Genomic DNA, 13,772 nt, shown 5'->3' with positions numbered 1-13,772 from the left:
CTACCAAAGTGGATAACCTCATATTTCGGGGGAGAGGTCGGCGGCGGCCCAGATCGGCGGGGGCCTGAAGCAGGGAAGAGGTCGACGGGGGAAGAGGTTGTCGGTGGCCCGAGGCTGAGGTCTGGATTCCGGGACATTCACTGTCCGGATTCTGGAACTCCGGATTTACGACGCTGTACCTGTATTACATTTGGTCCCCTCATCGAAATCATTGATATAGATTGTTAATAGCTGGCGCCTAAGCCCCGATCCTTGTGGTACCCCACTAGTTATAGCCTGCCAACCCCGAAAATGCCCCGCTTATTCCTACTACTCTGTTTTCTGTCCGTTAACCAATCCTCAATCCATGCTAGTATATTACCCCCAATCCCATGAGCCTTAATTTTGTTCAATAACTGCTTGTGTGGCACTTTATCGAATGCCTTCTGAAAATCCATGTACACCACATCCACTGGTCCCCCCTTATCTATTCTGCTAGTACAACCTCTCATGTAAACAAGAGACAAATACAAGCTCTACAGGAAATCCAGAGAAGAGGTACATGGCTGATCTCCAGTGTCAGGGGTCTGAATTAGGAGGAAAGACTGGAGAAACATGAACTTATCAGCTTGGAAAGGACGTCTCAGAGATTTAAAAGATTGTTAAAAAGGTATAGAAAGTTAATCCAACATATTACTTCAAATCAAACAGTGGAATACAACTAAGGGAACACAGGTTCAGGCAATGTTTCTTCACAGAAATAGTGATCAACATGCAGAATAAGTTTCCAGATAGAGCTGCGTTGGCAAAATCCCTGGAATCATTTAAAGTTACAATGGGAAGATGTTCGGTTCATCTGGCTAAATGGCCTTCCTCATTTGTAATTTTCTTGTAATCTTGTAACAGCCCAGTAGTTCAACTGAGGACCATGTCTTCAAAATGGTGAGAGACAGGTGATATTGGCATAAGTATACTGTTTATATGATTAAGAAAATACTGAAATTGCCATTTACTCTGTGGTCTATGATGTGCTGCTGGGGCTGAATGTGGAGGGAAGGGAAGATGTGGGGATAGACAGATATTGTGGGCCTCCATTTACCTTTCATGAATCAGAGCGTATTTATGCAGAACTTTCCCTTAGAAGATTAAACAGATATAGAGTCTGTGTTGGGGCAGACTGTATATAGTCTGTGAAAGCAGCAGGGTTGATAGACAAGTTGCTCACGGTGAGTTGGAGGATACGCTATTTCGTAACAAGAAAGGGGGGGGGGTTATCACACGTGGCACAGGATGTATTAGACTCACTGATTTGATACTGAATAACTAAAATTTGTTTTTATTACGCTATATTGTGGGATTTTTTAAACAGTGCTTTGCGGATTCAATTTTGAGACAGTCCAGTAGTTTGAGAATAATTAATTCATGAAGCTTGCATAAAATAAGAATTCTAAGGAGTTTTACCAGAGAATGTTGAATTTAAATAAAGTATGGAAAGAAATAAAGACATGAGTTTCATGGGTTAAAACCAGCCTTGTAGAGTTTGGGATAAAAACTAGTAAATAAAATGATGAGAAATGGAAAAAAAAGATTAGTAAAAGCAGCTTTGCACAGGATCCGTATCGAGTGAAATTAATTAAATAAAATGGGAATTATAAATTAATTGAAGACAGAGCTAAGCAAATAAAATAAGTAAAGGGTTGAGGATTTCAGAAATTCAAAGCAGACTTACACAGAAGGAAGGGGACTGGAGGACAGCCAAGGCACGGACAAGGAGCCAAAATCTTGGGCCTTTGGAAAAGCAGGAGAGAAAAAGAAAACAAAAAAACTTGAGAATTTTATATTGAATTTATAGATTCTGATATACTCATTTGGATAAAGAGGTCACTTGTAGTGTTTTACAGCTGCGGTTCTCAGCACCAGAGGAAGATTTGAATGAAGTTCAGAGATGCAACTCAGAAAATTAAGGCAGGAGTTGGTCAATGGGTCGGTAAGATTTTTAAAAGTTTGTGGAATACATATTGGAAAAACATGTTTATTCTGGGAGAAGAGGCACGATTGTGACTGTTAACATATAAGCCTGCGCCTTCTATTATTCACCCCAAATTTGCAGCAAATATGAGAAAATTGAATGGCAAACAGCTGCATTTCTGTCCAAACTCTTGTTTCCTCCATTTCACCCCAGCCAGGAAGGCCACCCATTCACCATCTGCCACGCAATGTTCCCCCTAAGCTGCGCACGTGTGCAGTAATCTGCAGCATCTTGTGCAGGCCGCTCACAAGTTTTTACATTTGAAGTACCATGCACGCGCAGAAATTTAAAAGGGACTGGGGCATTTAAAGAAATAGGCCATACAGAACAAAGCGCTGCTTGCAGTAAGCATTGGTTGCCACGTGTAAACGATGGCAGGAAGACCAAGGCTGGCAAGCTGTCTGATGTCCTTTCCTGCTCCACCCATCGGACCTGTCCAAAGGGTCATGGACACTTTGCGCTACTTTACCTATGATACCTTTTAATAACCCTGTCTGCCAAGAATTTATTCAACAGCCTCTTAGCATTAACACCTTTTACTTCTGATACAGTATCGAAGGAAGCCACACAACTCATTCCCTCTGTAATCGTCAGCTCTTGGACTACTCACTCAATAAGTGTTTTTCACTTAAAGTGGAGCAATAAAGTATTAGAATATAAAAAACCCTATCTTGTGTAACACATCCATCACAAGAGGCTGAATGAAGACAGAAGCCTGGTGTTTGGAGGATATTATAATAATAACTTTTATTTATTTATACAATGCCTTTGGGTGCTTCACAGCAGTGTTACAAGACAAACAGATGAATTTGACACCGAGCCAAAGAAGAAGAAATTAAGGCAGATGATCAAAAGCTTGTTTAAAGAGGTAGGTTTTAAGAAGCATCTTAAAGGGAGGAAAGAGGTAGAGAGGCGGAGAGGTTTAGGGAGGGAGTTCCAGAACTTCGGGCCTAGGCAACTGATGGCACGTCCACCGATGATTGAGCAGTTATAATGAGGGATGTTCACGAGGCCAGAATTTGAGGAGCGCAGACATCTTGTGGGGTTGTGAGGCTGAAAAAGATTACAGAGATAGGGAGGGGCAAGTCTATGGAGTGATTTGTAAACAAGGATGAGAATTTTGAAATCGAGGCAGTGTTTAACTGTGAGCCAAGGTAGGACAGAAAGCACATGGGTGATGGGTGATCTTGATGCGGGTTAGTACACGGGATGCTGAGTTTTGAATGACTTCAAGTTTACGTAGTGTGGAATGTGGAAGGCCGGCCAGGAGTGAGTTGGAGTAGTCAAGTTTAGAGGTAACAAAGAATGAGAGTTTCAGCAGTAGAAGAGTTGAAGCAGGGGCGGAGGCGGGCAATGTTATGGAGATGGAAAAAGGTGGTTTTAGTTATGTCATAGATGTGGCTGGAAACTCATTTCAGGGTCAAATATGAAACCTAGGTTGCAAACAATCTTGTTCACCCTCAGACTGATGCTAGGGAGAGGGATGGAGTCAGTGGTTAGGGAACGCAGTTTGTGGCAGGTACCAAAGATAATGGCTTCGGTCTTCCCAATATTTAATTGGAGAACATTTCTGCTCATCCAGTACTGGATTATTCAAAGAATGAGGAAAATCCTGCTAAAGATAAGCAATCTAACTTCCTCATTCAGTTATTGGACACAAGAAGTTTTACTAACAGTAAAAGGCTGAATAAACCTGGATCAACACCACTTACTTAACTTTTCAACATTTTCCCCAATCCTTTCCCTCTCTAGAACTGCATCAATAATCTCTTCAACCAAGTAGTACTGTTTGCATCAATGGCATTCTTAGACAATATTTTCCATATGCGTCTTGCTACCCCTTTGGGTTAAAAAGTTCCAATTTACCTGAATCAAATCCCTTAAAGTTCAAAAATGTATAGTAGTTCACCACAAAGTCGTCTTTTTCTTCAAAGAGAATAAGGATACAAACTTTTCAAATCTTTCCTCAAAACCTAAATTCTTGATACCCTGAAGTCATTATCATTATTTATTCTATATTATTAAAAGGATATAGAGGCACTGGAGAAGGTGCAAAAAGGTTTACTAGGACAATACCAGACTGAAAGGTTATATCTGTCAGGAAAAATTGAACAGGCTGGGGCTCTTTTCTCTCAAAAAAAAATGACCGAGGGGTGAACTGATATAGGTCTAAGATTAGGAAAGGGTTTGATAGGGTAGACATAGAGGGGCCGAATTTCAGGCAGGCCAGAAAGCTGGCACAGCAACGATTTCCTACCTGGTTTCACCACTGGGAGCGATGATGCGGACTCTGGATCAATTTTCAAGATTTTGTACGTTTTTGGACGTCAGACCGGAAGTCGGTCAGTGGGGGCGGAAGTGCAGCCGTAAGTCATGCTGAGGAGCGGAAGTTGGGACGGGATCGAGTCTCCGCCACTGCGGTGATGATGTCACAGCACGTATGCGTCACCACGCTCTCTCCTCTCGGTTAAAGGAGAGAGAATTGGGCATTTTTTAGCTTCGGCCACTGGGCCACCAGAGAAGGTTTCGGCAGGGCCAGCCCTGTTGTGGCACAGCCGAACCCGTGGGCAATATTTTGCAGGCCGATCAGTTAGTCGGCCGATAAAAATAAAATCATGGTGGCCGTGGCAGTGCGCTCTCCCCTTGAAGGGCCGCAGTGCTGCCGGCCGCACACAGTCAGGAGAAGGTGCACCAACAGAGAAAGCTGTCGGGGGCACCGCATCGCGGGCCAAGGATTTTTTAACTTGAATTTGGGTCGGAGTATTCTGGAGGTGCGGGAGAGCGGAGGTGCGCATTTTGATGACGCGCTTGCAGCAGTCGGCAGCAGCAGGACGGAAGTGGGGACAGGCTGAAAAATCCCCGACCTGAATTTGCGTTGGGGCGGCCAATAGACTGCAACGCGGCGGCCACTCGATTCCGCTATATGGCCGCCGCAAAATGGCAGAAACGAGCCTTATACGGACCCTGAATTTCGGCCCCAGAGTGGATGTTTCCACTTGTGCGGGAAACCAGACGAGGGCATAAATATAAGATAGTCATAAATGAATTCAATAGGGAATTCAGGAGAACTCTTTTAAACCGAGAGAGTGGTTAGAATTCAGAACTCACTACCACAAAGGAGTAATTGAGGCAACTAGCAGAGATGCATTGAAGAGAAAGCTAGATAAACACGAGGGAAAAAGGAATAGAAGAACATGTTGATGGAGTTAGAAGAAGGGTGGGAGGTAGTCCGTGTGCAGCATAAACACCGTCATGGACCTGTTGGGCTGAACGGCTTGTTTCTGTGCTTAAATATTAAATAATACGTCTCAAAAGCAATAACATCTTTCCTGCAATTCGGCAGCCAGAACTGTGCACAGTAACTGTTGAATATTTACAGAACAGTGCTCTGTAACAACAGGTACCACCTCATTTGACATCTTGCGTGAAAGGCTACTCCACTAAATTACACATCCTTATTAACACATGTATCCAAAGTTCAATATTTGATAATACATCCAAGTAACAAGCTCTAAGGGTCTTGTTGTATGGTTTTTGAATTCTTCAAAGAGTCACCTAAATAATGGCAATAAAGTATGAGGATTCTACAAACCAATTAGAAAGATACAATGTACTAATTGATTTTTTCTGTAGATCCCTCTATGCCTTTTTGGTCAAAGTCTATACTTACTGTATAGCCTCCACTTGGTTCTGGAAACTTGTGGCAAAGCTGCGAGAACGATTTACTTTTCCAGTTAGTGCTGACAATTCTTGTTTCTGTTCATGATTCAGCTGCTCTATTCTATGAAAGAATGATTAGTGGTTGACTTATGATTCACCACATGGTACCTTTTTGTTTTAAAAGCTACACCCAAAAATATATTTGGAGATTATCAAAAGATTCTTTGAGTGGATATCAACATTGCTGACTTTTTTTTAAAAAAAAGACCAAATAAGAATTATGAACAACTTTGGAAGTATTTTTTTCTCATTTATATCTATTTGATTTGAAGTACAAGTTCATCTCCCCTGACATCTCCCCACCAGATTTGGATTTTCATGTTAGGGAGTGGGGAGTGCAGTGGACAAGCTTTCCTTCTCAATGTGGGTGGGGAGGGAGGAGTTCTTGCTGGCTATACATTAGTCAATCTTGGATTTAACGTTAGGAAGAGGAGGCAGTGAGAACGAGGATTAGGAAGGTCAGTCTAGCCTGAGCAATATGCACCATGGGAGTAGGGTAAAAGGTTGCGAGCCAAAGCCTAGATTTTGTGGTCAGTGCCGGGGAAGGGGAGGTTTTCATACTTGATTACCTTGCCATTTCTCCTCTCACATGGCAGTCAAACAAACCATTGCCTGATCCACCAGTGTACAGGAGCCAATCCTTATCCTTCCTTTGCCTCTATTCACCCAGACTATAATTTTTATTGTAAATTGTTAGAGGGGGTGCTGGGTGAGTTTTATCAGATCTTGATACTGAGGCCCTGTGACTTTAACTTAGATATTCTTGCACATGCACTTGGTTTTTCTGTGATGGTAGTGTGTGCTGATTCTCTGGGACAAATACTCGATCAGTAGGGGATACCACAATGAACATCACCTGCCAGGAGTTTAAACCAACCACACCACCTACAAGTGTAACAAGAACTGCGTTGAAATGCTGACACTTTTAAACTCCATTGACAAAGCCTGAAACACCTTACAGGCAGTTCTCTGATTATGTTATCACTATATATACACACAAATATTAAACAGAAACTGAAAATGAAAATATAATTTGCAAAAGAATGGGTAAATAAATGAAAGTCTGCACATATTTGTTAAAGGCAAATTGTGCTGGATTAACTTGCTTGAGTTCTTTGAAGTAACAGAGAGGGTTGATGACGATAGTGCAGTTGATGTTGTCTATATGGACTTTCAAAAGATATTTGACAAAGTACCACATAATGGACTTGTTAGCAAAATTAAAGCTCATGGGATTAAAGGGACAGTGGCAGTATGGATACAAAATTAACTAAGGGACAAAAAGCAGAGAGTAGTGGTGAATGTTTGTTTTTCAGACTGGAGGGAAGTATACAGTGATGTTCCCAGGGTCAGTATGAAGACCAATACCCTTTTAATATATAATAATGACCTGGACTTGGGTATACAGGGCATCATTTCAAAGGTTGCAGATGACATGAAACTCGGAAATATATTAAACAATGAGGAGAATAGTAACAGACTTCAGGAGGACTTAGACAGACTGGTGAAATAGCAGATGAAATTTAATGCAGCGAAGTGTGAAGTGATACAATTTGGTAGGAAGAATGAGGTATATGTACACAAATCTTGGAAGGAGGCAGGACAAGTTGAGAAGGCTCCTTTTAAAAAAAAAAAATGCATATGGGATCCTTGGCTTTATTAATAGAGGCACAGAGTGCATAAGCAAGGAAGTAATGTTAAACTTTTATAAAACACTGGTTCGGCCCCAGCTGGAGTAGTGTGTTCAATTCTAGGCACCACACTTTAGGAAGGATGGATAGGTCCTAGACAGGGTATAGAAAAGATTTACTAGAATAGTACCAGGAATGAGGGACTTCATTATGTGGAAAGACTGGAGAAGCTGGGATTGTTCTCCTTGGAGCAGAGAAGGTTAAGAGATTTGATAGAGGTGTTCAAAATCATGAACAGTTTCAATAAAGTAAATAAAGAGAAACTGTTTCCAGTGACAAAGGGTTGGTAACCAGAGGACACGGATTTACGGTGACTGGCAAAAGAATCAGAGGCGACATTAGGAAACATTTATTTACAAAGCAAGTTGTTGCGATTTAGACTGCCTGAAAGGGTGGTGAAGCAGATTCAATAGTAACTTTTCAAAGGGAATTGGATAAATACTTGCTGGGAAAAAAAATTACAGGTCCATGAGGAATGAGCAGGGGAGTGGGACTAATTGAATAGCTCTACCATCGAGCCGGCACAGGCACGATGGGCCAAAAACACCCTTCTGTGCTGTATCAATCCATGCTTCTATGAAAACATACCAGCAAATGTAAAATCACAATTCTTTTTAATTGCTGGATTGCTAGAAAGTTTTATACAGCACTATATGCAGACTAGTGAGTTCCACTCTGATAAATGTTTAATCTCAGCTAAGATATTGTGGGGCAATTCCTGAGCAAAGACAGCTGCCTCCCCATAGGAGAGGAGGAAACTGGTGGGAGAATTAGTGTTGGGCTTTTGTGTTGGATGTCTCAGCAGCTTGCATTTGCAGCAGCAGTGATGATGGGTGCTTGGGACTAAGTCCCAGTCAAGCACTGGAGTTCTTAGAGTAACATATCCCAAAAATGTTTTGAAGTGCACAAACACTTGAATTCATATTGCATCCTCTTTAGTAGTTTAAATTAACAGTGGAATGATACTAAATATATTAGTACATTAATATTCATAGAATCGTAGAATGGTTACTGTCATGTATCCTACATGGTTACTGCTTGTACTATTACAAGGTGTGCCACCAGGGGGCACCTCAGTGGGAGACTTGTAGGTTACCTGTACAGGTGTGCCAGGCCTAGTATAAAAGGTGTGATCCTCACTCTGCAGTTATCAATAAAGGACTAAGGTCACTACAGTTCAAGTACAACACATTGCCTCGTGGAGCCATTATCAGAGCATCTAAAGATATAATAGTTACAGCACGGAAAGCAGCCATTTGGCCCACCAAGCCCGTGCAGGCTCTCAGTTAGTGCCAAATGTTATGGTGCAATATTATATTGCATCATAACATTTTATTGTGTATATTGGAACATGTAAATTTTAGATTCCCTACCTTTGATGTGCTTTAAATGCAGTTCAGCCTCTACATAAAAAGGAATGAATTAGCATTTACTGGGGAAGGGAGAGGGGAACCCCTAAACCATGATCATTTTAGCACCAGAAGTCATATCGGCTCTGCGATCCTCCCATCCTGCTGAACTGTTAGCTCTAACATCTTTTTGAAATGAATCAACAGAAGAGAAACTGAACTTATCAGATTGTTGATAAAGAAATAAATATACACAAAAAGAATAAAATGCACTAAATAGACTAAAGCATTGAGGGATTGTACGGTGGGACATTTGAATGTGGAAGCTGAGAGGAAGCATATTAAAGTTCGTGGCCCAGAAATTCATGACCGCCACAAAAGCTGCCAGTGCCATCGTAGCCAGGTGTTAACGGCCGCCGAAAATGGTGGCACTGGCAGGACCGAAAAATTGGCCCTGGGGACTAATTAACATTAACCCAGCGCTTAACATATTGTACAATGCCGTCCTGGTGGCGTTCGTCTCGGCAGGTGGCCAAAGCGTCTTTGCAGCTAGAACAGCCTCTGAAAACCAGGCTGTCATCTCAGAAAGCATTGTCGGTCTCTTAAAGGGGCAATGCCTTCTGAAATGACATCATTGTAAGCGACAACGAATCTTGCTTCACCAGTATGGAGTTTCAAGAGTTCATGAAGCTCAATGGTATCAAATATGTGAGGTCAGCACCATTCAAACCCGCATCCAATGGACAAGCAGAGTATGAAACGTGTAACTCAAGGTTCACTGCAAACTCGCTTGTCACGCATATTGCTTAGTTACAGGACAAGACCCCATACACTTACCGGGGTTTTCCCTGCTGAACTATTGATGGAGAGGTCTCAAGACCAGGCTCTCTCTTGTCCACCCTGACCCGACATTGCTATCAATGATCCTGTGTATGTACTGAATTATGGTCAAGGTCCCAAATGGATCGCCAGTACTGTTACGGCCAAGGAGGGTAACAGAGTGTTTCTCGTTAAGCTCAAGAATGGGCAGACATGTAGGAAACATGTCGATCAGATAAAGCTGCGGCACACGGATGAACCGGCACAGTCTGAGGAAGACACAATCAGTGACCAACCAACCTACCCCTCAGTCATCAGAGGACTCTGCTGTCATCAATGAACCTGGATTTCAATCACTGACATGGTCAATTAATCTGGACTTACAATCCCTGACGTGGTCATTGCCACTCCCATCAGATCGGTTACCCAACCCCCAGTAATAACAGACTCAGAATGCTCGCCCAAAGCTGGAGTTGAAGTGAGGCGCAGAAAGCCGCGGACCCTGTCTCAATTTGTAAAAAGACTGTTACTAATATCTTGAAGGGGGATATTGTCATGTATGTATGCTTGGGTTTACTAGCCACCAGGTTGCGTCACTGTCGGAGGTCATTGGACTGTGCACACGTGTGCGGCCCAGGTATAAAAGGCCAGCCATCTTGTAATGTAATCACTTTGGGCCCGAATAAAGTAGAGCCAGGTTTGTACCTGTTCGGAGTTTACAGTATCCAGTCTATTGAGTTATTGCATACACAAGAGAGAGACAGACAGAGAGAGAGAGAGAGACAGAGACAGAGACAGAGACAAAGACAGAGAGAAGGGGTAAATATTGGCCAGGACACCAGGGATAACTCCCCTGCTCTTCTTCGAAATAGTGCCACAGGGTCTTTTACGTCCACTTGAGAGGGCAGAGGGGACCTCGGTTTAACATCTCACCCAAAGGACTGCACCGCCGACAGTCAGTGACACCATGGCACAAGTAGAATGATCCCTAGCTGTTCATGGTAGCTCATGAGCAAAGATGTATTCTATCACCCATCCTGCCAAATATTGCTTCTATTATGGGCTTCACCGAATGCCAATTTTCATATATATGCTTGTTTGCTCCAGGTGGAGCAAAAAACTTTCCAGTCCTAAACAAAATGCTACTTTCCATCCAGAGAGAAAGATAGATGTCAGGTAAAATTTCAGATACCAATTAATACAATTTAGGGTACAAATTTCAGATGTAATAGTACGAATACCCTATTTAATTGCCAAACTCAATAGTGCGGGGCAAATCACCAAAGCAGAAAGCTTTACTTGAAACATACATGAGTATGAAAGCAAGAGTTGAAGCAGATCAGAGATGTGCTTGCAAAGAACAAGGCTCATGCCGCAGGTAAATGTAATGGGACAACTGGAAAGTTTAAGTTTTGACCTGCTTCACGTGAAGCTGGAAACATTAAACTCCAACAAACTACGTAATGGCCCTGGGAGAAATAATCCAAAAGATTAACTGGGATATTGGTACCAAGGATTCAAAAATTTTTAATTAATTTGACATTTTATGATAGAAACATAGAAAATAGGTACAGGAGTAGGCCATTCGGCCCTTCAAGCCTGCACTACCATCATGGCTGATCATGCAACTTCAGTACCCCATTCCTGCTTTCTCTCCATATCCTTTGATCCTGTTAGTTGTAAGGGCCACATCTAACTCCCTTTTGAATATATCCAATGAACTGCCCTCAACAACTTTTTGTGGTAGAGAATTCCACGGGTTCACAATTCTCTGAGTGAAGAAGTTTCTCCTCATCTCGGTCCCAAATGGCTTACCCCTTATCCTTAGACTGTGACCCCTGGTTCTGGACTTCCTCAACATTGGACACATTCTTCCTACATTTAACCTGTCCAATCCTATCAGAAGTTTATATGTTTCTATGAGATCCCCTCTCATTCTTATGAATTCCAGTGAATAAAAACCGAATCGATCCAGGCTTTCTTCATATGTCTGTGTCCTGCCATCCTGGGAATCAGTTTGGTGAACTTTTGCTGCACTCCCTCAATAGCAAGAATGTTCTTCCTCAGATTAGGAGACCAAAACTGTACACAATATTCAAGGTATGGCCTCACCAAGGCCCTGTACAATTGCAGTAAGACCTCCCCGCTCCTATACACAAATCCTCTCACTATGAAGGCCAACATGCCATTTACTTTCTTTACTGCCTGCTGTACCTGCATGTCAACTTTCAATGACTGATGTACCATGACACCCAGGTCTCGTTGAACCTCCCCTTTTCCTAATCTGTCACCATTTAGATAATATTCTGCCATCCTGTTTTTGCCACCAAAGTGGATAACCTCACATTTATCTACATTATACTGCATCTGCCATGCATTTGCCAACTCACCTAACCTCTCCAAGTCAACCTGCAGCCTCTTAGCATCCTCCTCATAGTTCACACAGCCACCGAGCTTAGTGTCATCTGCAAACTTGGAGATTTTACATTCAATTCCTTCATCCAAATCATTAAAGTATATTGTAAATAGCTGGGGGCCCAGCACTGAACCTTGCGTTACCCCAATAGTCACTGTCTGCCATTCTGAAAAGGACCCGTTTATTCCTACCCTTTGCTTCCTGTTTGCCAACCAGTTTTCTATCCATGTTAATACATTACCCCCAATACCATGTGCCTTAACTTTGCACACTAATCTCGTGTGGGATCTTGTCAAAAGCCAAGTACACCACATCCACTGGTTCTCCCTTGTCCACTCTACTAGTTACATCCTCAAAAAATTCCAGAAGATGTCAAGCATGACTTCCCTTTCATAAATCCATGCTGACTTGGACCGATCCTGTCACTGCTTTCCAAATGCACTGCTATTACAATCTTTAATAATTCATTCCAACATTTTCCCCACGACCGATGTCAGGCTAACTGTTTTCTCTCTCTCTCCTTTTCCCTGTTTTCTCTCTCCATTCTTTTTTTTTTTTTAAAAAGGGGGGTTACATTAACTACTCTCCAATCCATAGGAACTGATCCAGAGTCTATAGAATGTTGGAAAATGACCACCAATGCATCCACTATTTCTAGGGGCACTTCCTTAAGTACTCTGCGATGCAGACTATCAGGCCCTGGGGATTTATCAGCCTTCAATCCCATCAATTTTCCTAACACAATTTCCTGACTAATAAGGATTTCCTTCAGATCCTCCTTCTCGCTAGACCCTTGGTCCCCTAGCATTTCCGGAAGGTTATTTGTGTCTTCCTTAGTGAAGACAGAACCAAAGTATTTGTTCACTTGGTCTACCATTACTTTGTTCCCCATTATAAATTCACCTGATTCTGACTGGAAGGGACCTACATTTGTCTTCACTAATCTTTTTCTCTTCACATATCTATAGAAGCTTTTGCAGTCAGTTTTTATGTTCCCTGCAAGCTTACGCTCATACTCTATTTTCCCCCTCCTAATTGGACACTTTGTCCTCCTCTGCTGAATTCTAAATTTCTCCCAGTCCTCAGGTTTGCTTTTTCTGGCCAATTTATATGCCTCTTCCTTGGATTTAACACGATCCCTAATTTCCCTTGTTAGCCACAGTTGAGCCACCTTCCCAGTTTTATTTTTATGCCAGACAGGGATATACAATTGTTGAAGTTCATCCATGTGATTTTTAAATGTCTGCCATTGCCTATCTACCGTCAACCCTTTAAGTATCATTCGCCAGTCTATCCTAGCCAATCCACGTCTCATTCCATCGAAGTTACCTTTCTTTCAGTTCAGGACCCTAGTCTCTCAGTTAACTGTGTCACTCCCCATCTTAACAAAGAATTCTACCATATTATGGTCACTTCCCCAAGAGGCCTCGCACAGCAAAATAATTAATCCTCTTTCATTACACAACACCCATCTAGGATGGCCAGCTCTCTAGTTGGTTCCTCGACATATTGGTCTAGAAAACCATCCCTAATACACTCCAGGAAATCCTTCTCCACCGTATTGTTACCAGTTTGGTTAGCCCAATCTATATGTAGATTAAAGTCACCCATGATAACTGCTGTACCTTTATTGCACGCATCCCTAATTTCTTGTTTGATGCCATCCCCAACCTCACTGCTACTGTTTGGTGGTCTGTACACAAGTCCCATTAGCGTTTTCTGCCCTTTGGTGTTCCGCAGCTCTACCCATACAGATTCCAAATCATCCA

At 42.3% G+C, this 13,772-nt stretch overlaps 1 protein-coding gene across 4 annotated transcripts in view; it reads right to left on the bottom strand.

The window, feature by feature from the left end:
* The window catches only part of LOC139244536 (coiled-coil domain-containing protein 158-like), a 319,231-nt gene that overhangs the window by 201,357 nt on the left and 104,102 nt on the right, over positions 1–13,772 (bottom strand). For 3 of the 4 annotated variants that reach the window (XM_070871035.1, XM_070871039.1, XM_070871038.1), the window contains one exon: positions 5,679–5,789. The exons of the other annotated variant lie outside the window; for it this stretch is intronic. In XM_070871035.1, coding sequence (XP_070727136.1) covers positions 5,679–5,789 — 111 coding nt within the window. The remainder of the gene's footprint in view (positions 1–5,678; positions 5,790–13,772) is intronic. 4 annotated transcript variants of the gene reach the window in all.

Source organism: Pristiophorus japonicus, chromosome 2 (assembly GCF_044704955.1).
Source record: "Pristiophorus japonicus isolate sPriJap1 chromosome 2, sPriJap1.hap1, whole genome shotgun sequence".
In the NCBI taxonomy this organism is placed as follows: domain Eukaryota; kingdom Metazoa; phylum Chordata; class Chondrichthyes; family Pristiophoridae; genus Pristiophorus; species Pristiophorus japonicus.
This window is presented reverse-complemented; position numbering and strand designations above follow the sequence as displayed.